This window comes from Aspergillus steynii, assembly GCF_002849105.1.
Source record: "Aspergillus steynii IBT 23096 chromosome Unknown P170scaffold_7, whole genome shotgun sequence".
NCBI classification, from domain to species: Eukaryota; Fungi; Ascomycota; class Eurotiomycetes; order Eurotiales; family Aspergillaceae; genus Aspergillus; species Aspergillus steynii.
The window spans coordinates 909684-937536 of record NW_020194404.1 but is presented as its reverse complement, the minus strand read 5'-3'; the positions used below and the strand labels follow the sequence as shown (position 1 = coordinate 937536).

General features: G+C 53.8%; 9 protein-coding genes across 9 annotated transcripts; 4 read left to right on the top strand and 5 right to left on the bottom strand.

The window, feature by feature from the left end:
• The first annotated feature begins 8 nt into the window (after positions 1 to 8).
• On the top strand, positions 9 to 2344 carry P170DRAFT_439361 (DUF5102 domain-containing protein). Its single transcript, XM_024849821.1, has 4 exons — positions 9 to 200; positions 287 to 901; positions 966 to 1234; positions 1319 to 2344. The coding sequence occupies exons 1-4, from the start codon at positions 110 to 112 to the stop codon at positions 2030 to 2032; spliced, it is 1689 nt and encodes a 562-aa protein (XP_024700922.1). The 5' UTR covers positions 9 to 109; the 3' UTR covers positions 2033 to 2344.
• A 1368-nt stretch (positions 2345 to 3712) lies between these two features.
• P170DRAFT_413998 (MIZ zinc finger domain protein) lies at positions 3713 to 7415 on the bottom strand (the record flags this gene model as incomplete). Its single annotated transcript, XM_024847000.1, has 2 exons — positions 5670 to 7415; positions 3713 to 5597 (listed from the first exon to the last, which is right to left on the bottom strand). The coding sequence occupies exons 1-2, from the start codon at positions 7301 to 7303 to the stop codon at positions 3713 to 3715; spliced, it is 3519 nt and encodes a 1172-aa protein (XP_024700921.1). The 5' UTR covers positions 7304 to 7415.
• Positions 7416 to 9191: 1776 nt separating this feature from the next.
• Positions 9192 to 14744, top strand: P170DRAFT_364092 (putative polarized growth protein (Boi2); the record flags this gene model as incomplete). The annotated part of the gene is made up of 4 exons (XM_024844627.1): positions 9192 to 9249; positions 9339 to 9482; positions 9556 to 12343; positions 12887 to 14744. 4 exons carry the CDS (start codon positions 9192 to 9194, stop codon positions 14742 to 14744), a joined length of 4848 nt encoding a protein of 1615 aa, XP_024700920.1.
• Positions 14745 to 15374: 630 nt separating this feature from the next.
• Positions 15375 to 16590, bottom strand: P170DRAFT_439356 (60S ribosomal protein uL14). The gene is made up of 4 exons (XM_024849820.1): positions 16100 to 16590; positions 15646 to 15892; positions 15486 to 15563; positions 15375 to 15414 (listed from the first exon to the last, which is right to left on the bottom strand). The coding sequence occupies exons 1-4, from the start codon at positions 16117 to 16119 to the stop codon at positions 15382 to 15384; spliced, it is 378 nt and encodes a 125-aa protein (XP_024700919.1). The 5' UTR covers positions 16120 to 16590; the 3' UTR covers positions 15375 to 15381.
• A 246-nt stretch (positions 16591 to 16836) lies between these two features.
• On the bottom strand, positions 16837 to 19658 carry rpdA (histone deacetylase RPD3). Its single transcript, XM_024852447.1, has 4 exons — positions 19198 to 19658; positions 18827 to 19127; positions 18216 to 18757; positions 16837 to 18150 (listed from the first exon to the last, which is right to left on the bottom strand). The coding sequence occupies exons 1-4, from the start codon at positions 19384 to 19386 to the stop codon at positions 17110 to 17112; spliced, it is 2073 nt and encodes a 690-aa protein (XP_024700918.1). The 5' UTR covers positions 19387 to 19658; the 3' UTR covers positions 16837 to 17109.
• A 150-nt stretch (positions 19659 to 19808) lies between these two features.
• P170DRAFT_413983 (proteasome regulatory particle lid subunit RPN11) lies at positions 19809 to 21426 on the top strand. The gene is made up of 4 exons (XM_024846999.1): positions 19809 to 20072; positions 20222 to 20475; positions 20535 to 21070; positions 21135 to 21426. The coding sequence occupies exons 1-4, from the start codon at positions 20004 to 20006 to the stop codon at positions 21281 to 21283; spliced, it is 1008 nt and encodes a 335-aa protein (XP_024700917.1). The 5' UTR covers positions 19809 to 20003; the 3' UTR covers positions 21284 to 21426.
• Positions 21427 to 21679: 253 nt separating this feature from the next.
• P170DRAFT_439353 (uncharacterized protein) lies at positions 21680 to 23028 on the bottom strand. The gene has a single exon (XM_024849819.1). It carries the CDS (start codon positions 22668 to 22670, stop codon positions 21804 to 21806), a length of 867 nt encoding a protein of 288 aa, XP_024700916.1. The 5' UTR covers positions 22671 to 23028; the 3' UTR covers positions 21680 to 21803.
• A 160-nt stretch (positions 23029 to 23188) lies between these two features.
• Positions 23189 to 25413, top strand: P170DRAFT_389606 (protein translocase subunit TIM50). The gene is made up of 3 exons (XM_024845870.1): positions 23189 to 23608; positions 23694 to 24431; positions 24484 to 25413. The coding sequence occupies exons 1-3, from the start codon at positions 23363 to 23365 to the stop codon at positions 25069 to 25071; spliced, it is 1572 nt and encodes a 523-aa protein (XP_024700915.1). The 5' UTR covers positions 23189 to 23362; the 3' UTR covers positions 25072 to 25413.
• Positions 25414 to 25528: 115 nt separating this feature from the next.
• Positions 25529 to 27828, bottom strand: P170DRAFT_512272 (putative C6 transcription factor; the record flags this gene model as incomplete). Its single annotated transcript, XM_024854975.1, has 5 exons — positions 25529 to 25950; positions 26008 to 26143; positions 26200 to 26581; positions 26636 to 27073; positions 27128 to 27828. The coding sequence occupies 5 exons, from the start codon at positions 27826 to 27828 to the stop codon at positions 25529 to 25531; spliced, it is 2079 nt and encodes a 692-aa protein (XP_024700914.1).
• Positions 27829 to 27853: the final 25 nt, after the last annotated feature.

Here is a 27853-nt window from a genome sequence, read left to right as displayed (position 1 = left end):
ACCATCATCTTCCCTTGTCCCCCTTTGGTGCCTCCCCCCGGGCCTGCTTCCTTCAAATTATCTATCCCTCTTGCTGCATGAACATCCTTGGAATTATAGGCCTTTTCTAATGTCGGAACGGTCGCCCCGTCCGTCCAGCTCCCACCTGGAGCCCCCGAGGAAAAGCGTGGAGTTGGAAGATTCCGGGGCTCAAGATTCCGGTAGGCTTCCCTATATCCATACAGCACAACGAAGGCATCCTCGCTGCCAATTGAGTTGAATAACTAACGATTCGGCGTTTTAAAAGTGGCTTCAACCAGCGACGACGAACATTTCTCCGATGCTAGCGAGGGCCACCACCAGTCTGCTTCACACCCGGCCTCCGGTCGCACATCCCCTGTGCCGCTGACTCGCGTAGAGAAAGTCGACGAAAATCCTTCGCACGGAGAAATCCCCGGAACGCCTGCGTTTGAGAAAAGGGAACAGGATGCTATTCCCGATGAGATCGAAGTGATACCGGAAGGGTCACGCAGCAGAAGTTCCTCGACTGCGGGGCATTTACCGCGTTCTTCAACCCCGGGGGGTTCCCCCGTGCCCCGGACCGTGGTCGAGAAGGTCGACGTGGACCAGCCAAGTCATGGAGATATTCCTGGGACGGCAGCATACGAACAGCGAAAAGCAGATGCGGTGCCTGATGTTGTGATAGAAGCGTCGGATGCAGATAGCAAGCCATCGTCTAGCCCGGATTCGAATGAACAAGCGCCCACCGATGCCAATGCCAGCGAAATGAACGTCCCTGAAACAGTCCTTTCGAGAGTTGACTCTCTTCCAAGCGAGGATACAACCTCAGCTTCACATGCTCACCAAAGACGACCAAGCGACGCTCTTCCGGACGTCACAGAGGTCGTAGCAGATGCCCCAGGTACGTCTGCCAACGGTGCGTTGACACGGTCGATGTACAGAAGCGATTGACCAATGCCCCCCAGACCCGGGATCCTCGCCAGAGATTAAAAATGACCATCAAAGTGACGACAACCAAGCACAGCCCCTGACGGATAACGGCGATCAAACGACTGGGGACCAGGCGGCTGCAGACGACTTCGATGATTTCGCAGAAGAACAAGACATGGGAGAAGATGATGATTTTGGGGATTTCGATGATGGGTTTCAAGAGCCCAGTGCGGAGGTAACTGAAGATGAGTTCATCGAGCCAACCGAAATACAACCTTCGCAGCCTCCTACACCACCTTCCGTTGTAAGTTATCTCTGCAGCAAGCAGTTTCCCCATGGCCGTCGGGCTCTTGTCAATAAACCAATACTGATATTGTCTACCCTCCAGCCGCCTCTTTTGGATTTTGATGCTTTCCAATCCCTCTCTGATCTCAACGCCGCTCTAAATGACCCTCTTGATCGGCTCTTCCCGGCCTCAAAAGAGGTTTCATCTCTACCGCAGGTAGAACCAATCCAAAACTCCTCCGCCATCTTCAACTCCGAACGCTCTCTATCATTGTGGTCACAACTCGTTGCGCCCCCACCACTCCAGCCCCAGAACTGGGTGAAATCCCGAATCCGCCGGCTTTTCCTCGTGTCCCTTGGGGTTCCCGTTGATCTCGACGAGATTCTCCCGGCATCCAAACAGAAGAAACTTGTGCTTCCATCTATCAATATCGGCTCAGACACCGGCGGATCGACCACGCACTCCCGCTCTCAGAGCCAGAACCGCAAAGACGGCACCGTAAGTGGTACCGCCAGCCCTCGGACATCCACACAAACGAGCCGACAAAGAACCTCACGACGTCGCGAGCCTACACCCCCGCCAGAGCTGGACCTCCCCGCGGTCCACCGACTCTGTACTACGACCGACGCCGCCCTGGAAGGGCTTACCGACGGTGAACTACAAGGCCACGTCAAAGAGCTCGAGGACGTGACCCTACGCGCCAGTTCCGTCCTCGAATACTGGCTCAAGCGACTTGACAGTCTAGTGAGTGAAAAGGAGGCATTTGAGGGGGTGATTGAGAACCTCGTCAATCATGCCCGCCGCGTGAGAAAATAATGTACATCCCTAATGCATTTCATTTGTCTTTTCATTTGCTTTTTTTGATCCACCAATTCCCCCTCTCGATCTATTTTGGTTTCTTGCTGGATCTGCGATCCTCCCCCCCCTTTTTTTTCTAATATCCATTTGCTTTTTTTCTCTATCCCTGTTTTCAAGCGAGGTCTGGACCTCGCTGTCATGCATGTGTTTTGCTTTTTTTTTCTTTTCCCCCTGCATCCTAGATCCATGACCTCCCTCCACATTTGGAATGAAAAGCCATAATTATTTGCTTAGATAGACTTAGCTAAAATGTTGTATGATACAAACCGAATTATTATTTTGCTTGACTTGTTTAATTTATTGAGTAAATGATTTGCTGTGTGTAGGTTCTGTCTTTTCCTTGATGTTGTAATACGCAAATACATTTTATTTTCCGAAAGATATATTCTCAACGACGCCGAGCACGACTGCGCTGGAAGAGTCTGGTACTAGAAATGGATGAGTTCCAAGAGTAGTGATACTATATAAGTTTCTAGGAAACAATGGAAACAATGGAAACAAGTATCATATCATCTAGTTTCCTACACATGTCTAAACCCCTCAGACTAAAACGTAGGATTCTAACCCTAACCTTAGATAATCCATCCTCACTCCCATGACAACAACCAACCCCAAGAGTAAGAATACTCCAGCCCATCAAAGATCCAAACAGCAGCAGCAACAACAACCACACCTCTACAATCCCATAGAAGACAAGATCGCAGTTAGCACGTACTCACCACAAACAAACGCCTTCTCCCTCACCAACTTCTCCAACCCCGCCAACTCCGTCACCTGGTACTCCGTATATCCATACCTTCTTAAACAAGCCGGCATTCTGCACAGGATTTCTTTACAAACACCTTTAGAATCCATCTTGTGCGAGAACATTATTTGGTATTTGAATAGTATTCTGAGTAGTACCTGTGTAATCATAAGACATCAACCCTGATATGTCTATGGATGTAGCCTCGTGGCCACGTATCCCAAGGATTAGCGTAGCCAAGTTTTGAATCTCTGTTCACGTTCAGATCTGTGTTCTGTGCGTCATGATCGTGTCCGCAAATCGACAACCAGGTCTGGAGGCGCAGCTCGGTGTAACCAACATCTGCGGATGTCGCTATCCTATCCACAAGTTGCCCTCAGACCATCAGCCATAAATCCCGGGTGTCGTAATACATTAGTATGCTTGGGTATCCACGCTGGAAAGTTAACAGTGTTTCAATTTTGAGTGGAAGAATGAAAGAAATTCAATTTGTGCCACAAATAAAAGGCTGGTACCTGTACATTCCTACTCTTTCATCCGAGAATGAGACAGAAAAATCCACCAGCAAGAAATCAACAATGACAAGAGCAATCCGTGCAGATGGGGGTATCTCGTAAATAAGGAGTCGAAAGCGCCTGGGCTGATGAGAAACAGGAAGAAGCGGCTGAAAAGGACATGATGGGAAAGGGGAAAGACCAAGAATGAACACGTATGCAAATAGCAAGAAAAATAGACAAAAACAAGACGAGTTATCCACCGAGCTACCATGATGCAAATTATTTGCTCGCATAATATCAGGTTACACACCAAACGCCTAAATTGATGTTACTCCCTTTTATTTGGGGTTCTGTAGACCAAATTGGGCCGTCATCATTGTCATCGACCGGGAAATGCTAGTCCAAGGCGATGACTTCAGAGGGTTGCTGATGAGTCGGCTGGGCACTGGCGTCGCCATTCGTAATGGAGGACGGTCTCCGCTCGAGCCTGGGTCTCTGCGAAACCGGAGAATCCGGGGCATTGATGCCGGTGAGCTTTCGCTTCGAGGCGGTGCGGTCAGAAGCTTCCGTTTCGGCCCTGAGCTGCCACGAGCCGTCGGCTTTGACCTGGATGGCGCGAGCGGTTTCAAGCCGATTGGTGCGAGCCAACTCCTCGCGCACTTCGACTAGGAAGCCGTCGACGAGGAGACTCTGCGGCCGGGCGTCCTGGTAGCAGATGGGACACTTCCAGTCTTCCTTCATCGGTGCGTTCCCCGATTTGGACACTCGAGTCAAGATCCAGGTGTCGTGGTCAAAACATTCCCGGTGTCCACAGTAGCGTCCGCGCACCGGGGTGCTGAAAACCTTGGCCATGAAAGGATCCACGAGGTCGACCGTGAGATTGTCGCTGACGATGCTCACCTCGTCATCCTGCTGACCGAGGGAGGAAAGGCGGGTTCGGATCTGCTCGCGAGACTCCGTAGCGGGCAGCGGCCTCGCAAGCTCTTTGGCCCGGGAGAAGCGGACGATGTCCAACACCTCAACGCCCATGGCGTATGTCAGATCCTGGGACTCGGGCGCGTTGCGAATAAAGTGTAAGGTCACGGTGTTGACACCCTCGCGGAGGTAGTGGCTGATGTCCAAGGGGAGATCTTTGCCGTTATGGACCCGTCGCCTCACGAAAGCCTCCACGTCGTTGATGAACACGTAAATCACGCTAGGCCAGATCGACTCGGCGGTACACCAGGCCTGTTCGCTCACCCCGGAGGCTGACGGACTCACTCGGATGCAGCGTAGCCGGTGGATCTGGGAGCCGTCCTTGTAAATACGCACCGCGCGCTGTCCTAACGAAGGTATCTGAGAGGTCGGAACTCGATCAAGATCGGATTGTGATAGTTGAAATTGCCATGTGAACGCGCACGTCTCGACTCCAAGTGGCACGGGTTCCACGGCGAAACCACTAATGTATTGAAACAAGCCCGCCCCGGGCTCATTTTCCGGGGCCTGTACCTCATTCACTGGGCCTCGGAGGTGGGCCTGGTGAAGCGCATCACGAAGTGGATGAGGTCGCGAGGTGGTCGACGGTTTGTGTCCGGGCGGGGGAAGCAATGGTAGGGTCAGAGAAGCGGGGCCAGGAGGATGAGCAGGATGGGCATGATGGGCATGATGGGCAGGGTGAGCAGGGTGAGCAGGGTGAGCAGGGTTAGTAGGAAGAGGCGTTTGGTTGGCAAGAGCCCGGGGGCTCTGTTGCGGCCATACGCCTCTTTGCATCTGCGGTTGGCCGGGAATGGGGAATGGACGCTGCAACGGAGATGGATTCTGGCGCGGAGAGAAAGATTGAACCAACTGGGACGGGAACACCATTTGGAATGGGGGGGTTATTTGCGGTGAATTGCCATCGGTCCTGGGCCCCGAAGTCGACATGGAAGGTGGGTGCTGGGCGCCGCTTGCTCTGCGAGGGCGTCCGCGCGGACGCCCTCGCGGGCGGGGGACTTGAACAGTCATCGGATACACATTCGGGGATCCTGTGGCCATCTGAGGCGTCGCAGTCATCGGTTCGCCTGGCCTAGACACTTCGGCTCCGCCCTGGCTGTCAGGCAGAGGGAATGCGGCGAAAGACGGAGATGTCTGAGACGAGCTCGGCCGTCTGGTATCCACGCCTGGCCGGTTCGGGGGCAACTGCGGAACAGGCATCTGCGGGGATTGAGAGGGTTGCGGGCTTGGGATGCCGGTCGGTCGCATCATGGTAGACGCCGTCATGCCAGTGGTGGTTCTTAAAGCGGCTGGATTGGGCGATTGCGCGCTTTGCTGACCCGGTCGCTGCTGCTGCGCTTGCGGCCGCGGAACCGCAGATCTACCCGGGACAGGGATTGACCGATACATTTGAATGACATCCGTATTTTCCTGCCGGACTTGAGTCTTTGACATGCGCTCTGCCGACATGCAGCGCCGCAGGTAGTTCTGCAGATCGTGTTTCCAGACCTTCTCCAACGCCGATTCGTCACTGGGTCCCGGCAGCTGTCGACAGGTTGACAGGAAGATGGTGTACGCCAGAGATTTCGAAGTGATGCGAAAGCCTTCCATAAGCTCCGTCACGAACGGAGGGAATTCTCGGGCGAAGACATGTTCGATGTAGGGTTTCCACTGTTCCGAGAATCTCCCGAGACACAGCGCAGCCTCTTGCACAGCCTTTTGGTAGACGGGCGTCTGCAGCAGGACTGCGATCTGACCCGGAAAATGGGCACACCAGCGCAAGAACTCGCCCGACACCTTGTTGTTCTCCACCATTACTCTCTCAATGACCCCCAGACCCCGCGCCTGCTGCTCCGTGAAGCCCGGCAACTTGAAGAAATCGGACGGGGAAAAGCTGTAGAGACAATATACCTGGTGGATGACAAGGTACAAGCAGTCTCGATTGACACACGCATTGTGCAGGAGCTGTAAGCGCGCGAATTCAAACGTTTCGGCGGTGTATCCGATTCGTCCCAAGTAGGCCGTGAAATTGTTCAAGTTGCCGATCGAGTGCTGGAAGAACGCGTCGTCAACGTTGGGGACAAAAGTCGACGTGTTCTGCGCATTCGACTGGCGTTGTTGTTGCTGCTGCTGCTGCTGCTGTGGGTGGTATAGTTGTAGTTGTTGTTGGCGTGACTGACGCGCAGCAACCGCCGGGACGTCCGGGTGGGAATGGGTTGTTTGCACGCTCTGGGTTCCTCTCGACGCATTTTGCATCTCCGTATTATTCAACGGCGCCTGAGAAGAATCGCCTGCACCTCCTCTGTTCGATCTTGTCGGTGGTGGAGTCGGGACTCCGGTGTTCACCTGGAGGGTCGGTCTCGCCGGATGAGACGGGGACGGGAAAGTTGCCACGGCGGGCGGCGGACCATCCCGACCCATCGCACTCGTGGGACTGTCATGGGGTCGATCGGACGATACCTGCAAGTTTGACAGAGACAGCGGAAAAGTCGGCGAACGTTGAGATGGCACGATGGGGGGCCGCGGAAGATTGGTCGACACGGTCACGGGCGGCGGCGGCGGATCGGGAGCGGGAGCAGGAGGTTGCGGATGACTGGAGGGACGCGACGGCGGAGAAGGACCGGTGGTGGCCGGGGACATCAAAGCCGGCTGAGGCTGAGGATCGGACAGCACCTGAGGTTGAGGCTGAGGTTGAGATTGGGATTGGGATTGTGGATGCGGTTGTGGGGGAGGCTGGGGAGGGGAGCGGACGGGATCATTCTGCCGGCTCCAGCACGTTGGCGTCGATGTTGAAGGCACGCGGGGAGGATTTCGCATGTCTGGACGCACCAGATCCGCTGGAGTGGCCGTGGGCGTCACAGCAGCACCGCGAGCAGGCGTTGAATGGGGGACAGCGGAGGCCGAAGGAATGGCGGAGGAACGCGAGAGCGCAGGATTGTCCATCCACGATCTCCGCACGCCGCCGAGAAAAAGGCTGGCGGTGGTATTTGACGATTGCAGATGGCCATGGGGAGCTGTAGGGGCGTGGGGAGTCATGGCGAACACATTCTCCAGGGAAATAAGGGGGTGAATGCAATCGGTGAGTTTGTACAGAGTCCCGGAATGCGTTCGCGAGGGAAAATAAAATCAAATCGTCAACTCAAACCAGAAGAAACAAAGAGCGAAAAAGTCCCCAAAGTGGAGACCGCGCAGAGCAACAAAGAGACCGTTTGTTCCTGATTCCTGATGATTTGCTCGATTGGACGAGCGCGCATCGATTTAATTTCCTGTTAATTGTTCGTTTTCCTTTTTTCTTTTCTTTTCTTTTTTTTTTAACGCCTCCTCTCTCTCACTCTCGCTTTCGCTTGGCTTGTCGACCCGTCCAGAAGTCCCAGCGCCAATCTGGATCCATGCATTCGTCCGTTTGCTTCGTTCGATTGAGGCAGAGGCAGGTGTCTGGCGAGCACGATGATCGATTTAAATACTGCAGGACCGTCCGAAAGGGATGACGATGCGATTACGGCGCTTGATGGTGCCATAGCTGGACCATCTTCACTGGCGCTCTTCCCTGGCCATGCTGCATTCACCAGACGGTCCTTGCTGAATGCTCTCCCCTTTGACGACTCCGGAGTAGATGGCAATGATAGAAGCTAAAAGGATCATTAGGCTGATGACTGGATCCGTTCCGCCCCGTTAGATCCTAGTCGCAAGGCATATTTATAAGCAACTGAATTGTTCTTCCCTATGGGATTGTCATATTCTGATTCTGATTACGATAATCTGATCCCCTTGTTTATCGGTCATTCCGGAGTTTGGATGGATGTCACTTGTAGAAGTATTCCATCCCATCCCGTCCAGCCAGATCCTTCGGCATCGATCCAGATTCTAGAGTCCAGACAGGCAGAGGAAAATAACTCAGAGAAAGAAAAAAAGAAAAAAAAAAAAAAAAAGACACGTCCACCGACGGAGGTCCACCGCAAACGACCAGTCTAGTTTCTCGAAGCCGGATCAGTCGCCGGAATGTTGATCGGCGGACAGGCAGGGATGTCGGTATCCCTAGATACTACGGAGTGCTCTGTGGTTAATATCGACTCGATGGGATAGATCCATCTATCCACGGAGGATCAGAAAATAAAACCGACGACGAAGATATCCCGACCAAAGCTCTCAACCGTCCACACACGCGATCGCCCCAACGGGCTTAGGCAGGCGCCGCTGATGGGACGGAGACCGATTCCTTAATGAACTGGCAATGGACTGTTGGCTCCAGAGAACGCATCCATTCGGAGTACCTGACCGACGGGCGACCCTGAGGCGCCGTATAAGAATTGGGTCATCATCCGGTCATTCTGGTGACGGATTCTTATTTTATCCTTCTCGATTTCCATCTCGACGCTCTTCCTCCTCTCTTCCTCTCCAACCGCCCCGTAAGCGCTGGCCTCCGCAGACGATCGACACGGCGGTTGTGCATGCGACGTTTTAGTTGCTCGAGTTATTTTTATTTGGATAGCGGAAGATCCTCTGCATATTTCATCTTGCACCGCTTCGATCCCCTTCTTATATCATCGTTCGTTTCTCTGGATCATCCCGAACTTTCCTTCTTGGCCCCGCCAATTTTCCTCTCTCTCTCTTTTTTTTTTTTTTCTTTTCCCCCTCTCGGTCTCTCTTGCTCTCTCGCTTTCCTTCTCGCTTTTCTCTTTTCTCTCTCTCGATTTCCTTCCTCCCTTCGTCTTTTTCATCGACTTATTCCTTCCATCCGAACTGCTCCTCTCCACCTGTCCGCACGCCATTCCCTCCCCTGGACTCAACACTCCGTCCGCCGTCCTCAATCCTCTCATCCACCAAAGCCGAGGGCTGCGGCCCCGATGTTCTGCGCAATTGCCCCGTCATCACCGCGCCTTCTGACAGTCCCCACTTTGCATCTTTAATCGTTGTCAATAATAAAATGGCTTTGACTTCGCCGCCCCGCGGCGTCAATCCCGGTGATCTTCTCCTCGTCGTTCGTAAGTCGCCCATCCCAGCGGTCGCAACCACTGGCCAAGTTGTTCTTGCCTCGATTTTCTCTCCGCCGGGCTTTCCACTGACTGTCTAGATGATTTCGATGCGCGGGGCTCGGATGAACTCACCTTGCGACGTGGTGAGAAAATCGAGCTGGTGGAATTGGACGATGGATTCGGAGATGGATGGTATCTAGGGAAAGAATTGAAAGATGGCACCGTCGGACTCTTTCCGGGAGGTACGAACTCTCGGGTTGCCCCTTGGAGAAGGTCGAACGCCGCTAAAACTGAAGCTCCCTTCCCCTCAACTAGTCTATACCACGACGGCCCCCAAGATTCCCACTCGTCCGCAGAAAGACACGCCGGAGACCGACGCCGCCCGGTTGGAAAGCGAAAAAGAGACGTCGGATTATCTGACCCCGAACGCGACCGATCCATTGAGCTCCCCCAAGAGCGGCGAGTCCACCCCTCACGTTTCTCGACACGCCAGCCTGTCCGACATGCGGTCGTCCGACCAGGAGAGCGAGTCGCCCGCCCCTAGCTCGAACCCCTCACCGTCTCAACCGCAGCGGTCTAGCTCCTCCCCACTCCCTTCGTCCAAGCTCGCCCTGGACCTTCACCACACCCTCCGGCAATCCATTGATGGCCACCTCAACGGCCAGACCAAAGACAGCCCCGTCATGAATGAGACGCTCAGCGTGATCGATGAGCACATCACCGATCTGAGCACCCCCCGCCACAGCATGGCGATCACGCAAGAGCCGAAGTCGATCAACGATTCGTCCAGCGAGTATAGCAGCACCTTGGACCATCGCATGTCCTACATCAACGGGCAAGAGACGGATGAAGAGGAGGAAGGCCACCCCACGGAGGCCGAGGTGCGCCACTGGAGCCAGGCCTACACGGCCAAACACCTGCGCGATCTAGGGGTCGACGGCAAGCATTGTGATATTTTCGAGGAGCAGGAGATCACCGGTGACGTGCTCCTGGATATGAATCAGGATTTCCTCTTCATGAAGGAGTTCGATTTCGGCGTCATGGGCCGGCGACTGAAGACGTGGCACAAGATCAAAGCCTTCCAGGAGGAGGTCAAGGGAACGAGCGTGACTCGACCCCGAAAGACGTCTCGCGGATCCGCCTCCGGCTTCGCTACCCCCGAGGAGCGAACCCTGAGCCGGGCAGGCCACCCGGCCCCCTTCCTTCCCCGGATCCCCAACTTGCGAGCCTCGTCAGGGTCCGCGCAACACCCGCGACTCGTCAGCAGCAGCAACATGCCCAGCAACGCTAGCTCCCCCTTGACGCCGCAAACCCCCGGCTCCTGGATGGACCATTCTCGGCGGCCCTCGGCGGCGTCGATCCGCGAAATCAACCACTCGCGTCGACATTCCTCGATCGACGCCACGAATCGACTGTCGGGTGCCGGCGACTCTCCGCCTCAGCCCAGCCATCAGGGCAAGGGCTCCTTTGACCGCGCCTGGACTATGTCCGGCGGTTCTCAGCGACGTCCCGGAACGGCCTTGGCCGCGACGAACGATCCCATTCTCCCGCAGCACGTGTTCCGCGGCGCAGAATCGAACGGCTCGGACTCGGCCGTGGCCGTATCGGACGACCTGGATCGAGGCTATTTCTCCGGGCCCGAGGGGGATCCGCGGAAGACCAAACGGCTTCAGAAGCGCAACTCCATTCGGACTGGAAGCTTCAATTCCGGGCCCACCAGCCTGGCCGATCTGAACGTCAAGAAGCGTCACTCGCGCATTGGCAGCGCCGATTCCATTCGGGATGCCAACCCGCGAGCGTCCGTCGCCCCCAAGCCGGCAGCCACCACGCCCCCGAAGAGCCGGATCAGGAGCTTGAGCACTCGCCTCTCGGAGCGTCCAAGCCAGCAAGCATCCCAGTCGGCCGGGGAAGAGAAGTCAACGGGGTCCGGCTTCTTTGCCTCGTTCGCCCCGCTCGTCAGCAGGCACGATTCCGACCCGGTTCCTCGGTCGACCCCCGTGCCGCTTCAGCAGCAGCTCAAGAACGCGGGGCGCAAGTTCCCCCGGGCCGTTGGTCTACGTGCGATGTCGGACGTTGTTGGCAAAGGTATCGACACGTCGGTTCCTCCTGCCTCGCCCGTCCGCGACGCCGATCCGTCCTCCGCGCGCACGGGGTCCACCACGCCGTCGACTTCCAAGAGCTCGGAGCGCCATAGCACCGACGGGTCGAACAAGGCCGCCGAGGGAGGTATTTCGCTGCCGCGCACGCGGACTGTGAAGTCCGGTGTGAAATCAAAGAAGGATACGAGTGCGTACACGCGGGGTCTGGAGAAGAAAACCCCGCAGGAGCAGATGCAGGGGTGTGAGTTCTCCGGTTGGATGAAGAAGCGTTCGTCCAACCTCATGACCACGTGGAAACCACGTCTCTTTGTCCTGCGCGGCCGCCGATTGTCCTATTACTACTCGGAGAATGACACCGAGGAACGTGGCCTGATCGATATCACCGCCCACCGCGTGCTTCGTGCGGACAACGACCCGATCGTCGCGCTGCATGCGACCATCACCGGGGCTACGGCTTCGCCCACCTCGCCGGCGAATTCGACGGCCGGCGACCATGCATCATCCGACAAAGCATCCGGGTCCGAGTCTTCCTTGCGTGGTCCTAAGAACGGCGGGGAAGGGTCGTTCTTTTTCAAACTGGTTCCCCCCAAAACGGGCACCTCTCGGACGGTTCAATTCACCAAGCCCGCGATCCATTACTTCCAGGTGGACAGCGCCAAAGAAGGCCGCTTGTGGATGGCTGCATTGATGAAGGCAACCATCGAGCGGGACATGGAGATCCCGGTCGAAACCACCAATAAGCAACGCACCATCAGTCTCAAGGAAGCCCGGTTGATGAACCAACGACCCCCCGAGCTCATGCCCCCGGGCCAGGCCGGGGAAGAGAAAGACGGGCCACCAACTCCGGCCGAGGAAGGGGGCGAGACTGTCGTGAACGGACTGGGCCTTGACGAAGCCTCTCAGCCGAATGGCGACGATGCGGAGGAGAAGAGATCTTCAAACCCTCTGGGTGGCCTTGATACCGGACCGTCTTCGCTGCTTCCCGAATCTGTTGCCAAACCCGAGTAAATTCGCCTGTTGAATGAGTAACTTTGACTTTGACTCCACCTTTCTCTTGTTGCCCTCCCTCTATTCCTTTTGGCCGCTGCTCCCCCTTGTTCGGCGTTTTATGTGATATACCCCCCTGCTCGGATTTGTTAGCTTTTGCCTTTTGCTTTTTGTTTTATACTACGTCCATATGATCTGTGCGGCATGAGGAATTCAGGAGGGTGGGATTAGAGAGTGAAGAGATGGGAAGGCTATGGATGGATTGAAGCGGATGTTGCAAGCATGAGCGGCAGCTAAACTCGCATGATTTCAGTTGCCTTTTGGAATAGTAAGAATAGCTTAATAATGAGAGTGCCAATTTGCAACACTGAGTTGACGTGACTTTATTTGTGAATCCATTCGTGAACACCAACCCGCATGGAGTAGATCGCCGTCCCGTGACTGCGGATAACATCAACTTTTTTCTTTCTCCTTTTCCCGTCGCTGACCGTCATCGCTCACCCCTGCAAGATGGGAGTCAATTCCCACTCCCAATAGTACCCCACCTTATTGAAATCAAGGCACAAACTCAATGCTGTCTTCCTCCGTCCGACCTCCATGTTCCTTCGCCGGTTTCTTTGCCGCGTGCTCTCCGGCCTCCTCCCGCTGGCGATAGCAGCCACCGTCTATCTCTACCTCTATCCGATTTTCCAGGGCTGCGCATTCCCTCTTCCTCAGCATGACAGTTCCGAAATCCTACCGAGCGGATTCCTTTCGACCCTTCGACAACATTTCTCCCCACAATCCGAGTTCGAGTCCGTGAACCCGCCGGCAATCTTCCGACTACTCGTTCTAGCCGACCCCCAGCTCGAAGGAGACAGCTCTCTCCCCAAGCCCGAGAATAAGCTTCTCGCACGTATCAAAGCCCACCGGTCTGCCGTGAAATCTGCTATCAAGCGTGCGCCGTCGCCTTCGCCTCTACATCCTGACGTTTTCCGCGCCGTTCTCGCCGCGTTACGCTCCGTGGTCATCGACGACATCCCTCGCACCTTGGGAGCCGCGCGCAAACGTCTCGACCTACTCGGCAATGACTACTATCTGGCTCATATATACCGTACCCTGCATTGGTGGACTCGTCCGACGCATGTCACCGTGCTGGGCGATCTCATCGGGAGCCAGTGGGTGACGGACGAGGAGTTCGACCGCCGCGGTGATCGATACTGGCACCGGGTGTTCAAAGGGGGTGAGCGAGTGAGCGATGCGCTCACGGGCGCCGGTACAAATGGGGATCACCACGCTGCAGGCGCAGGCGAGAGCGACGGAGTGGTCGACTACTCGGCGGAGACGCTGCTGAATGCCACCGACTCGACTTGGACGCAGCGGATCATCAACATCGCAGGGAACCACGACATCGGATATTCCGGGGATGCCAGCGAGGCTCGAATCGAGCGGTTCGAGCGCGTGTTTGGCCTTGCCAACTGGGACGTCCGATTTCGCCATCCGGCGCTGGCGCTGCAGGCGGAAGACGAGAGCCATGACGACCCGCCCTCGACCGCTCCTTTCACACCGACTCTACACCTGATCAATCTGAACACGTTGACGCTCGACACACCGGCGTTTTCCACAGACGTGCAGACCCGCAGCTACGAATACATCAATGATCTCATCACGCACCGCACGCATCCCGTGGACGACCGCGCGACCTTCACCCTGCTGCTCACCCACCTGCCGTTGCATAAGCGCGAAGGCGTCTGCACCGACGGACCGCATTTCACGTTCCACGAATCGGACGACGAGAACGGCCCCGACGACGTGCCTCGCTTCCTCGAGGGCGGGCTGCGCGAGCAGAACCATCTCAGCGAGCACGTCAGCGCCAACGGCGTCCTGCAGGGCATCTTCGGTATGACGGGAGACGAAGGCGCCGCGGGAAGTGGATGGGGTCGGAACGGTCTGATCCTGACGGGCCACGATCACACGGGCTGCGACGTGGTGCACTACGTCGATCGAACGACGGAGGATCCTACCGACCAGGATACCGCCGAAGACGGCAGCCAGGAACAGACCCCGGCCTGGAAATGGAACGCCCGACGATACCACACTCCGAAGCATCGCAATGCCTCGGTCCCCGACTCCCCGTCCATTCGAGAAGTCACGCTCCGTTCCATGATGGGCGAATACGGCGGCAACGCGGGACTCCTTTCCGTCTGGTTCGACGCCGACCCTGCCGTCAACGAATGGAAGTACGAAATCACCATGTGCATGGCCGGCGTGCAGCACATCTGGTGGGCGGTGCATGTGATCGACCTGGTGGCTGTGATTCTGCTGATCGTCTATCTGGCGACGGGATCCGGACCGGAAACGAAAAAGATCCAAACGCCGGCGCATGTTCCCGACAAGAAGGAAATTAAAAAGGAGGAAGGACAGGAGAAAACGAAATAATGATTATGATCTGGGCTTCTGATTCCGGTTTCTGACCTGTCCTTTGAGCGACTTGGTGGAAAGTCTCTTAGTGTTTGGAGGGAGACTCATATATACTTAACTCATCGATGTTCATAATCACCTAGATTTGTATAAATAGACAGACAAATTGATACACCAAAAACTACGTCATAGTTTTACTACGGGGCCAGAAAGTCAAATCGATCGATCGATGCCAGATCCATAGATAAATTCTCCAGCATGTGAACCATTACTCGTTCCATACTCCAAGGTCGATCACCAGAAGGCAAAGAACAGACAGACAGCCCATCGACAAAAGAACGAAACATAGGAGGAACCCACGAACCGGCATGAAAGCCAAAGTTGGGAACAAGAGGAAAAGGTCAAAAAAATTATGGGCACCGAAACACCCCGGTCGTTTCGTTTTATCCTAAGGCATCGTTTCGCACTATCGTAGGCTGGTCTTCTGTGGGGCATAAGACATGGCAAGGAATGCAGCGGAGAATGGTATGAAAGTTTGAAGGATTTGGTTTCATTTCATTCCCCAGAGCAGCAGCTGGTATCGTTCTAAAATTTTCATTTTTTAAACAACAAAAAAAAGGTTCTCCCTAAGACGGCATTTTCATTTTCCTCTTGTTTACATAACGACACCGGAGTTGGAAGCGATACGCTGGTAGAGAGATCGTTAGCGATTGGTCTCGTAGGTAGATAAGTTGGGAGGAAGGGAAGAGGGATTCTTACAGGCCAGAGCTCAGCAGCCTCCTTTCCAACGGGGCCAGTGATGGCGGAACCCTTCATTTCACCCTTGGCGTTGACGATCTATTGTGCGAATGTATCAGCAATTGTCGGGTTCTTCTTCGTCTCCGCACTGCAGAGCAGAGGGGTGAAGGGGAAAACTTACAACACCAGCGTTGTCCTCGAAGTAGAGGTAGATACCGTCGGGACGTCTCCAGGGCTTGCTCTGACGGACAACAACGGCAGGCATGACCTTCTTCCGGAGCTCGGGCTTACCCTTCTTGACGGTAGCCATGACCATGTCACCGACACCCGCGGCGGGGAGACGGTTGAGACGGGCACCGATACCCTTCACCGAGATGATGTAAAGGTTACGGGCACCGGAGTTGTCGCAGCAGTTGAGCACGGCGCCGCTGTGAAGCTGTTAGTTGAACTGCACGAAAGGCTGGATGTGTGTATTGATGCGCCAGTGTTCGGGTGTAATCGCGAGCGGGATTTGATTTTTGATTTTGTAAAAATGGGTGTTCTTGTCGATATTCGTGTAGTTGCTCGGCGATTGAGAGGGTAAAAAAATATCGAATGGATAATCCGATGCCATAAAGAAATAAAATCAAACGTACCAAGGCAGACCGAGCGTCATCTTCAGCTTGTTGCCGGCATTTCCACCACGACTGTTGCGAGAAAAATCAACGGTTAGCCTTGCATGCGAATTTTCTTGCGTTTGCCCGAGTGTCGTATATGCAGCCTTGGAATTGTCATGTCGAGTTGAATCGATTCGAGTTCTCGCCTCCACCTCTTCTGTTGCGGCGTAAAAAGTTTTCCACCTCTTCAATCATCCGTCCAGTCCCTCTGTCAATTCCCCCGTGTTCTCCGGTCTCCCCTCTTTGTCTTCTCCCTGATGTATTCCCGTCGATCTTCGACTTGACGCATGCACATCTTGAATCCGATTCACATCGACCATGACATATCCCAGGCGCAAACGGGACCGGGTCTCGAGGCAGATCGAGTACAACTCACCCTCTCTTAGACATCTTGGCTAGGTATCACGTTAAGGGTGTCGGATACTGGGATTTGGCGAAGGGGGGCGAACGAAGGTCGAGAGGGATCCGGGCGGACGTCGAGGGTTTGCTCGGGTTTCGAATTGCTTCTCGCTTAGTGTGCGTCGTGGGTAAAATCTTGGCGGTGACGTCTGATTGGTCGTCACCGACGGGTGGGATTTGCCCTAGGGCTAGCACTCTTTGGGCGGCTGAGTCAGCCCTCTTATCTTATCGCGGCTTCCGATAAGGTCCTGCGTCGCCGATAAGACGTCAGTCGCATTGAATCTTCCATTCATTATCATGATATCTAGTTCAAGCGCCGGGCGGGGTGGTCTACCGCAGCTCTGACTTCTGAGTAGGTCACTGTACATACATATTCCGAAGCTTTGACAGGGATCAATTAATGCACAAGGTATGTGAGGTTATAAAAGAAAATGAAATAAGAAGAGACAGTAAAAAATGAAACCCCTACTGGAAACGACAAACTACTAAACAGAGCCAAGTCTTAACCAAAAATAGAAAGAAAACACCATATTGCCAACCCCTTGCGCCAAGGAACCTGAAGTATAAACGCCTCTGCAAGATGCCGAGACTTATTCCTCGCTCTTTGTAGGCTCTTCTGGTTGTGGTTCCGTGGCAGTGTCTTTGCTGGCCTCCTTGGATGCCTCCGGTTCCGCTTGGTCAGCAGCCGGTTCTTCCTTAGGAGCCTCAGGTGTTTTCTCTTTCGTTTCCGCGGGTTCTGAGGTCTCGGTCTCCTTCACCGAGGGCGTTGGCTCCGGTTGCTCGGCGCTCTCCTTCGCAGGAGATCCAGCCTTTCCCGGTGATGACGGCTCCGTAGCAGGCTTTTCAGGGGCGGGCGTCTCCTCGGCGGGCTTCTTTTCCTCGTCTTGACCTTCGGTTGGGGCAGTGGCTGCGGCCGCTTGCTCTGTCTTCTCGGGTTCTGGAGCGGCCTCGCTTACATCTTCCATGGCAGTATCTTCATCTTGTGCCTTGGGGGTGGGCTGGCGAGAGATGGGAGCGGATGCGGCGGTTTGATCCCGATCATCAAGGGCCATGTCGGTTTTCTCAGCAGTAGACCCCTCCTCGGCCCTCGATGGCGGCTCGGCAGCGGCGGACGGAGAGCCGGCGATTTCCGTCTCGAGTTCTGGTGCATCACCCATCTTCGCATCGGCAGTAGTATCCATATCGTCGTCTGGAATGGAAGATGCGTCCTGGGGGGTTGCCATTCCACTTTCCGGTCCAGAATCGGCAGGGTCGAGGTGCCTGTAATTTACCTGGTTTCTCCGTTTCAACGCATTGGGCTGCCGACGGATACCATGAGCTGCATTCTCCTCCTCGTCCTCGCTCTCGCTGAGTTCGCCATCCTTTTGGACGTATTGGTCAAAGCGTCGTTTCGTGTATCGCTTATCCTTGTTTTCGTCTTCATCTAAGTCGTCAAGGACATCATCCGCCTCGTCGTCCATACCTTCCACCAGAGGATCCCGAGGTACATCGGTCATTTGCACAGAAGGCGCGAAAGCGCATCGCTTCAGATTCTCGACGACTTGAGCGCGGATCTTATCGAGGTATTCCCTGGTGTTTGCATTGTCCATGTTCGACGGACGCACGTCCAATTCGTAATCGGGGGCAAAGTACTAGGTTATGTCAGCCAATTGAAATGACACCTAACTGTCTCTGGCGCGGAAGAATAGCTACTTACCTCATAGTAATCGTTGTAGGGAAGCTCGGCGCCCAGGGAATCTCCCACAAGGATACCGGTCTCGAAAGCCCAGGTCCGTGCCACGTTTCGCATCGTGTAACCACCACCTCCAAGAATCAAGGTCGGCAAGTTGAAACTCTTAATGAAGTTGACACAGTTGGCATGGCCTCGCATACTCAGATTGAAACATCCCAGGCGGTCTCCAGAAAGACTGTCGCCACCACACTGCAGAACCACAGCCTCTGGGCGGTACCATTCCATGACGCTTCGGATCACAGGTTCAAAGATGCTCTTGTACGAGACATCGTCAATGCCATCGCGCAGCGGGAAGTTCACGGCGTAATTTTTACCGTGTCCAACTCCGGTATCGCGAAGTTCACCGGTTCCAGGGAAGTATTCTCCGTATTTATGAAAAGAGACGGTCATGACACGGTCCGTGGTATAAAAGGCTTCTTCCACACCATCACCATGGTGGACATCGATGTCGACATACAAAACTCGTTGTTTGAAACGCAACAGTTCGAGGATACCCAAGACGATATCTGGAATGAGGGAATATGGTCAGCAAATACCCAAAACATCAATTCTAATCATAGGCAGGAGATCAATACCATTCACGTAGCAGAATCCACTAGCCTCGCTCTTTTTGGCGTGGTGGAGACCACCGGCCCAGTTAACGGCGATGTCGCATTTGTTGCGATTAAGCCGAGCCGCGCCTTCCATACTGCCACCCGCACTGATACCACAGAATTCAAAGAGACCATCGAAGACGGGACAGTCGTCACCGACATTATACTTGCTTTGCTCTTTCGCGAAAGAGTCCATGTTATCTGGCGTCACCTTCGAAAGGAATTCGATGTAGTCGTCCGTGTGGAATTGGGTCATCTCGTACTTCGAGGCGGGTTTCGCACGCTGCAGGGATTGCTCATCAGTATTGCAAGGTTCTGAAGACCAACGCGATTTTAGGGTCACCATCACTCACGTAAATCTCCATTTTCTTGTAGAGGCCATAGTTCATCACCAAGCTGTGCGTCAACCTTATGCGATGAGGCTTCATAGGGTGCCCGGAGACGTAGGCATAGTTGCCCACATCAGAATCGTAGAAGTAAGCGACTTTTTTGCCACGGTCCCCATTCGTACTGATTGGGTCGAGAGGGGGTAAAGAAGCCATTTTGGAGAGCAGCGTGTAAGAAAACACCAGGTGGCTTCACTCCAAATCAGTCTTGATGCTGGCAATTAAATGGCACGGTGTTTTGTCGGCACTAGAGAGTGGATTTGTCAAGATCACAAAGAAACAAAGAATCGAAGGAGGCGTCCCCAGCTCCAGGCAAATAATTCACTGGTCTCAGGGTGTCCACACGCCACGAACGGTATAGAAATCCAATCCTATATCAAAGGCGAATGGACCGCATTCCGGGAGAGGAGGACGAGGATAAATGCAAGAGATGGGAATGGAAGCGAAGGGGAAGGCCGAGAGAAAGGCGGGCGGAGAGACCCAGAGCTGCTCCCACCGCCTTCGTCAGGTGCCTTGAGAGCTCGATGGCGGCGTCTTCGCTTCCACCTATCGTTTGTCTCGTCATCGTCTTCCTTCCACTCAATCTCGAGCATCTCCCTTGGATCACATTCATCTGCGTCTTCTCGATCCTCTTTACTCGAATCCTCTGAACAAAGAATTCTCCCTTCGGGTTCCGCTCACCTCTTTCATCGTTTTGGAGCTTCCGTGTTGGAAGTCATCCTTGGCCTGTTTCGCATCTTCTCTTTCACTTCATCCATATCCCGTCATCAACCATGGATCGACTTAATCGCATGCTGCAGGCTGCCCAGGGTATGGGTATGGGAAGTGCAGCTCCCGGTGGTGTGAGTTCCCTCGTTCCCTTACATCTCGCTACACACCCTATCACTATCTTTCCTGCCAAAAGGCCGGGATGATCCGTCGGGGATGGTTTCTTACGATACTCCCTTCGAATAAACCTACGAGTCATGATGCTGATGATCGGAAATTCCAGGATACCCCCAACCTGATCGATAACTCCGAGACTGTTCACATCTCCTCGTTAGCTCTTCTGAAGATGTTGCGACATGGTCGGGCCGGTGTACCCATGGAAGTCATGGGTTTGATGCTGGGAGAGTTTGTGGATGAATATACAGTCAGAGTTACCGATGTCTTTGCGATGCCTCAGAGTGGTACCGGTGTCAGTGTCGAGGCTGTGGATCCCGTCTTCCAGACTAAGATGATGGACATGCTCCGGCAAACGGGACGGTAAGCTTGGGCATTACCAATCCTGCCTGATTGCGTGACTAACTGGTTTACTCATATAGACCGGAAACCGTCGTTGGATGGTATCACTCTCACCCCGGTTTTGGCTGCTGGCTTTCGTCCGTCGATATCAACACTCAGCAGTCCTTCGAGCAGCTGACGCCCCGTGCCGTCGCCGTCGTCGTCGATCCCATCCAATCCGTCAAGGGTAAGGTCGTTATCGATGCCTTCCGTCTTATCCAACCCCAGACCGTCGTCATGGGCCAGGAGCCCCGGCAAACGACTTCGAACTTGGGTCACCTGAACAAGCCCTCGATTCAGGCCCTTATCCACGGATTGAACAGACACTACTACAGCATCGCCATCAACTACCGCAAGACCGGACTGGAGGAGAACATGTTGATGAACCTGCACAAGCACGTCTGGACCGAAGCCTTGCAGATGAAAGATTTCCACGAGGAAGGCCAGCACAACGTCGACCGAATGAAGCAGCTCGTCACCCTTGCCGAGGGCTACGAGAAGAGGGTTAAGGAAGAGACAGAACTCAGCAAGGATCAGCTCAAGACGAGATACGTCGGAAAGGTTGACCCGAAGAAACGTACGTGTTCGCCGTTTGCGCCTGCAATCTATAGATTGCTTTATTTACTGACTTTCCCCTGCAGATATCGAAGATGTCAGCCAGGAACTGATCGAGGACAACATCGTTGCGGTTTCGCGACAGATGATTGACAAGGACGCTTCGGTAGCCCGTCAATCGAACGGAAAGGACTCCCAAAACGGCACTGGCATGGAGGTGGACGAGGACCTATAAATGACTCGAGCATGATGAAGAGGAAACGATTTGTATACGTGTTTCTTAATATCAATAAGGATGGTTGAGAATCTTGTTCGCTAGTAGTAAGGAGCATTAGAATGGAGATATCTCCGTAAATGAATGATTCAATGTACCATTTCTTGTCCGTTAATCTGGAGCTTTGTAGACATGTTACTCAATATATTTTACTGGACACTCTGTTCCAGTCTTACTGTTAGTTTCTAGTAGATAAATTAGACCATTGGTGCGATACGTTCCGATCTTAAATGCGGGTTCCAGATATATATCTCCCTGCGGCATCACCACAAGAATAAACCAACCTGAGAAGATAGTAGATCTATTTACATATTCGATATGATTTGAAAAATGCGATAGCAGTAAAATAAGAAAATACTGCTGTAAAATTTGACTGACTCTAGTATAAACCTCTAATATCTAAACAAGCACTTTATACAATAAAAATCACAAATCATAGAGAAATCATGATCATGTCTTCATGGAAATGCACAGATTGATGTCATGAATTCAAAATCCGAAGTCTTCGCTGCGTGACAGGATCGTTCCGACTACTTTCATCCAGATTGAGCTCGTAGATAAGGTTCCTCTTGGGTGTTTCCTCGCCATCAAAATCAGTCCACCCTCTCACGGGACCCCAGACGATTTGCTTTGACGCCGATCTTGTTTCCTGGAGCAATCGCCTCATTAATGCCCCGCTCTTGCGGACCGATGGATATGCATCGAACTCGACATGAACCACATTGGGTAGTCTTTTGAGAGACTGCTGCACGATTTCCCCGGCGAAATCGGTGTAAAAACCCTCGGAGATTCGGAAGCCCTCAAACACCGGATGCGACGGGTCGCACTCTATAAAAATTTTGAACGTTCGGACGCGAGTCATCTCCTCCAGGCCCAATTCTCGGTTAACCGTCCAGCTGTCAGGCGGCGCGGTCCAACTAGAGCCCAGGATCAATTCGAGGGTTGCAATGGACGGCAGGTATCGAGACGAAATGGACCTGATTGTTGGTAACCGACAATAGTCTTGAATGTGGAACAGCCGGAAAATTTGACTGGAATAAAAGAAATCGGTAGCTTCATTGTGCATACGGCGCGATACCAGGTACAGATTGATACGGTGGGACATTTGCGAACGAGGAGGGTTTTTCGACGAGGCGCCTACACTGCCATTTGCTCGCAGTGCCTTCTTTCTGCGACGAGGTGTAAAGAGGACGAACGAGTAGATCCGCAGTCGAATCTCTGAAGGAAGGTCGAAGAATCGAAACGGACCCGGCAAGCTTGGGGCTGCCAGCTTTTCCTGAACATCTTCATGATCGTCTTGATCCAGGTGCACCTTCTCCAAGGCAGCTGAAAGACCGGCGGATGCCATGTTGGGCTCCATGTGGGAATAAGTCTAGAGCAGAAAAGAGAAAAGAAAAAGAAAAAAGAAATACGACAAAATTCTATCCGAAAGATCTTGCAAAAACGAAAGTCCTTGCTTTCATCTCATTGTTGTATTTAACTGAACTCAGTGAATTAACATGCTGATACAAGTGCGCAATCAGGCAGTGACATCAAACCACCATTTAGCGAAGGTAAGAATTTGTATCCCATCAACGGGGCTGCAGCTGCACAGAAGTTCTTCGCCGCGGCTCTTGGGGATGGGATATTGGTCTCCCCAGTTAATACAACCCAACAAGCATCGAAGTATCTTGCTGGGTCAAATTTACCGTCTGGGTGAATCAACTTTCAAAACTGGAGAAAAAAAAGAAGAAAGGAAAGGAAGAAAACGGCGGAAGGCGAAAGATTTTAAAGGCGGGCCGAGAATGACGCGGTGGGCGCTTCCGGTCGGCCGTAGCGCAGCAACCGCAACTTTTCCGCTCGACGCCATCATTACTTCCTCGGACTTCGACAGTCAGTCACGAACTCCAGGACCCTCCCAACACCGTGTCTCTGTCCGTTGCCTTGTCCTGCCAAAGGCCAACTGCCCGATCTCTTCTCCCCCGTTGCGCAGAGCATGAGCGCGCAGCTTTTTTAATCTATACTTCTTCCGTCATAATTTAATGCCCTTTCTTTTTCATCATGCTTAGCCGTGCTGTATTACCTCTAACGAGGCCCAATGTCCTCGCCTCCACTCTCCGTGTTCCGGCACTTCCTGTCACCCACTCGCGATTCTATGCGAAGGTTGGCAAGCCCAAGGCTCCGTATAACATTCCCGAGTCCGTGAAGCCTTCCCAGCCCGAACAGCCGACAAACTCTTCGCAACAAGAACCTTCGCCGGAGCAGGCTCAACCCGATGCCAACACGGAATCCCAGAGCTCGAAACATGTAAGCCATCTTCTATCTCCCTGGACTTAGCACTGGGGAATCTTCTCTTCTAGGGCTTCGCTGACTGCTGTTCGAATCAATCTAGGTCGAATCCGAGCCAACGCCTGCCCAAAAGCAAGCACCCCAGAAACCGCTCCCCGATCTCACGCAGGGAATTCCCTCCACCCTCGCTGCAGAACTCGAAGCTCGCTCCAAGAACCGTAACCAGTCTCCCTTGAATCTCACCGAGGCCGAGGACCCCTCGCGCTCCGAAGAATACACAGACGATGGACGGGATGGCGACATTCCCAAGAGCGGCTACGAGTCTTCTCTCGACCGCCGAAGGGCTCGTATGGCCAACCTGATGTATGTCCTCTTCCTGCTTGCAGGTGCTGGAGGAGGTGCCTATCTGGGACGGAACTGGGATACCGAAGAAGAGGAGAAGGCTCACCCGGACGTCCCTTCGGGCTGGGGCTTTGGACTCTGGTACAACCGCATCAAGGCCCGCTACAGCGACATCACAAGCTACTACAAGGACCCTGCGTTCCCTTCGCTCCTTCCCGACGAGGATCCCATGATGCGCCAGCCCTACACCTTGGTTCTGAGTCTGGAAGACTTGCTTGTGCACAGTGAATGGAGCCGCGAGCATGGATGGCGTGTTGCCAAGCGACCTGGTGTCGACTACTTCCTTCGCTACCTCAACCAGTACTATGAACTCGTCCTCTTCACTAGTGTGCCGAGCATGATGGCAGACCAGGTGCTTCGCAAACTTGATCCCTACCGCATCATCCGTTGGCCTCTGTTCCGTGAAGCTACCCGGTACAAGGATGGCGAGTACATCAAGGTATGTGATATCCGAAACTCAAACATCCAAGTGGCTAACAAAAATGGAATAGGATCTTTCCTACCTGAACCGTGATCTGTCCAAGGTGATCCTGATCGACACCAAGGAGGAGCACGCTCGTTTGCAGCCCGAGAACGCCATCGTTCTCGACAAGTGGCATGGTGACCCCAAGGATAAGACCTTGGTTGCTCTGATCCCGTTCCTCGAGTACCTTGCCGGTATGGGCGTCGATGATGTTCGTCCTGTCATGAAGTCCTTCGATGGCACCTCCATCCCCATCGAGTTCGCCAAGCGTGAGAAGGCCATGCGTGAGCGATTCGAGAAGGAACTCGCCGAAGAGCAGAAGAAGAAGCCCAAGGTCGGAATGGGTAACCTGGCTTCTGCCCTCGGACTCAAGTCCACCCGTACCCTTGACGGCGAGCAGTCTCCCTCCGAGGGTCTGGCCCAGGGTAAGATGCTTTGGGACCAGATCCGTGAGCGGGGACAGAAGAACTACCAGATGATCGAGGCCGAGATCCGCATGAACGGCGAGAAGTGGCTGGCTGAGATGGCTGCCGAAGAAGAGAAGGCCCGACAGGAGCAGATGGACGCAATGAAGGGCTCCTTCACCGGCATGTTCGGTGCTGGTAAGAAGGAGTAAATTCGTTCTTGATCCGTTTACGACGCTTTATAGAAACCCTCTCCTCCTTGTCTCCTTTTCATCATCATGCGCGTCCGCGGTTCTCATTTTCTTTTTCAGTGGTGGGGTTACGATTAGAAGGATTGTTTGGCTCCTGAGCGTCATGGGTGACTGTAAAATAGCATTTATTGGTTCTTCGTTGGTTCTGTACAAATTGAAATATAGTTTAATGTCTTCGAACGGGTCGGTTGGAATGAAGGTCGTAGGCGTGGGTCGTTATGTTGCTCTGAATGTTGCTCTGAATGTTGCTCTGAATGTTGCTGAATCTTGTTCTGAATTTTGCTCTGATAAAACAATGAACCGAATGTTGAATTGAAGCAGCAGTACTATTTACAGAGGGTATAAGGTCCAACAAATCCTCCCTTCTCTTAGCTCTAAACTGCCCATCGTTCCCTACATAAAAATCCCATATTATGGATCACGTTAAGTTTACATCTTGAAAGACCGAAACATCCCAAATCCCCGTCATATCGAACGGGAAGCCATCCATGGTGCCGAACGTCCCAGAGATAGACATCATGTCGTCAACTATATCGTTATTCGTCTGCGTCTCGGGCAGCGATATCGCCGCCGGATTGACCAGTCGGTTATCGGCCTGTCCGATGCCGCTGAAGCTCGGGTCCGCGTTGTTGCTGTTCCCGGGGAGTCGGTTGAGGATGTGCTCGCAGTGGTCGAGGCACATGTCGGCTACGTCCCAGTCTTCTTCCTCCCGGACGCGGCGTAGGATGGTCCGCAGGGTTTCGACGTTTGCGAGACAGGACCGGGCGACTTCGCCGTCGGTGGTCTCGAGGGCGCAGCGGACAAGAAGGGTTGCTGTGGATGTGAGGTGGAAGGCGCTGTCTGTTTGTAGGGTTAATTACTGAGGTATAATGGGAGGTGTAAGGGAATAGAACGTACAAGGAAGCCAGAATTCTTTGTAGTTCTCCGTTCGGAGAGATGATATGAATTGGACGATTTCTTCGGCGGACCTGCGACATTCGGTTTGGAAGTAGCGACGAGCTTCGGGGTTTTCGGTTTCTGCGTTGTTGACCTCCTGCTCATGCGTTAGATTTGAGGTGTAATATGCACAGAGTGAGAAAGGGAGCTTACGGTGAGCTCGACCCGACTGACGAGCATTTTGACAGCCAAAAAGCCCAGCTGCAAGCTACTCGTGCCGGATATGCGATCCTCTGACGGGTTCACGGGAATTCTCAACCAGTCGGGTAGAGAGTCTTCCCACATGTCGAGATCCGTTCGAATTTGGCGGATCTTCTTGTTTGTTTCGCGGGGCTGGCGCTGTTGAAGGCCATAGACAAGGGGTAACAGCTCCCCGAGGATTTCTGTCAATCGACAGAGTGCAATGTGACAGTGGGCGGCCCTCACACGCTCGGTGGTACGCCCAGCTTGAGGCAACAAGCCATCGATGGTGGGCAAAGGAACATCGTATTGATTCTTGGCAATTTGAGGAGGCACGCCATGTCCAAAGCTTCCCCTGATGGATGTATTAGCACCGGTGGAAGGAGTATGTGACAGCGGTTAGTCTTACCAGCGGTCATGAATGACAACACCCCACCATAGGCGAATGCGATTGTTCTTTTCCCGCTCGGACATCTTCCACAGACACGGATCGCGGTTCAGCCCAAGACAGTGCGCTAGCGAGATCATCCGTCCGCAACTAATGGCATTGCCGGTCATCGAGAAGATCGGTCGCCCAGTCAAGTCGATCAGCGCTGCACTGATCGTAGATAGCCCGGGGGCCGAGAATTCCTCGTGGAGGGCAGCCACGGTCATGTTGACTGCGTATCGAACATCCGGTTTGGGGTGACAGGCGAGCTTCGCAGTATGCTTCCAGTAGACCAGTGACATGGAATAAACCTGACAGAGAAGAGAAGCCGGTGGCTCACTTGGCGAATCTGAGTTGTAGGCCTCCCAGAAGCTTTCGCCGTCAAAGATAGGAAATGCTACATTAAATCGGTCTAAAAACCTGTATGGTTATGTTAGTGCGGCGAAGCGTTGATAGAAACCATGGGAGGCGTACAGGCGGACTAGATCATGCCTAAAAGGCCCAAGAATCTGTTCAAGAATCTCCTTTTGGTTTTCCCCCGGCGGGATTCCCCGTCGCATACCCTTTCTCCGTCTGGAGATGGTGGTGTAAAGAATTGGTTTCCTCGGATCATTAGAATAGACATTATACGGATGATTTTTGGGTGTCTCTGATTGGTTCGACGTTTCCGGGGGCATAAACTTCTCGATAACCTGGGCGTCATCGGCCACGACCGGACCGACAATCTGAACAGATTCGTTATGCGGGTCTTCGTCCCCCTGCCGCCTAGACTCGCTCCCCCGGCTATCCACTGCCGAAGAGGCCCTGGGCCGAGTAACGGTGTCATCCAGAGGGCGAACAGGGTGCGGGGGAGAGTCACTTTCAGAAATGCGCTTGCGCTTCTGACCGGGAGCCAGGCCTTCCGTGACGGGATCAACTATCCATCCCTTCGACGGCGAGCCATTGGGGATCGGAGGGTCCTGGCTGGGTTCCTCCTGGTAATGACAATCGGCACCTTGGACCCGACACAAGAGGCATGATTGACCCGGAATGTCAACCGTGCATCGGGACTTGCGCTTTCTACATAAGTCACAAGCCCGGACCTTGTGCGATCTGTAAGGCCGCGCTCCTGCGTTAAACCCGGGCGAGCCATGTTTCTGGGATGAAGAGCCATTCTGGACCGTCGCAGGTGGCATGGTGAGCCTCCGTCCCCTCGGTGCT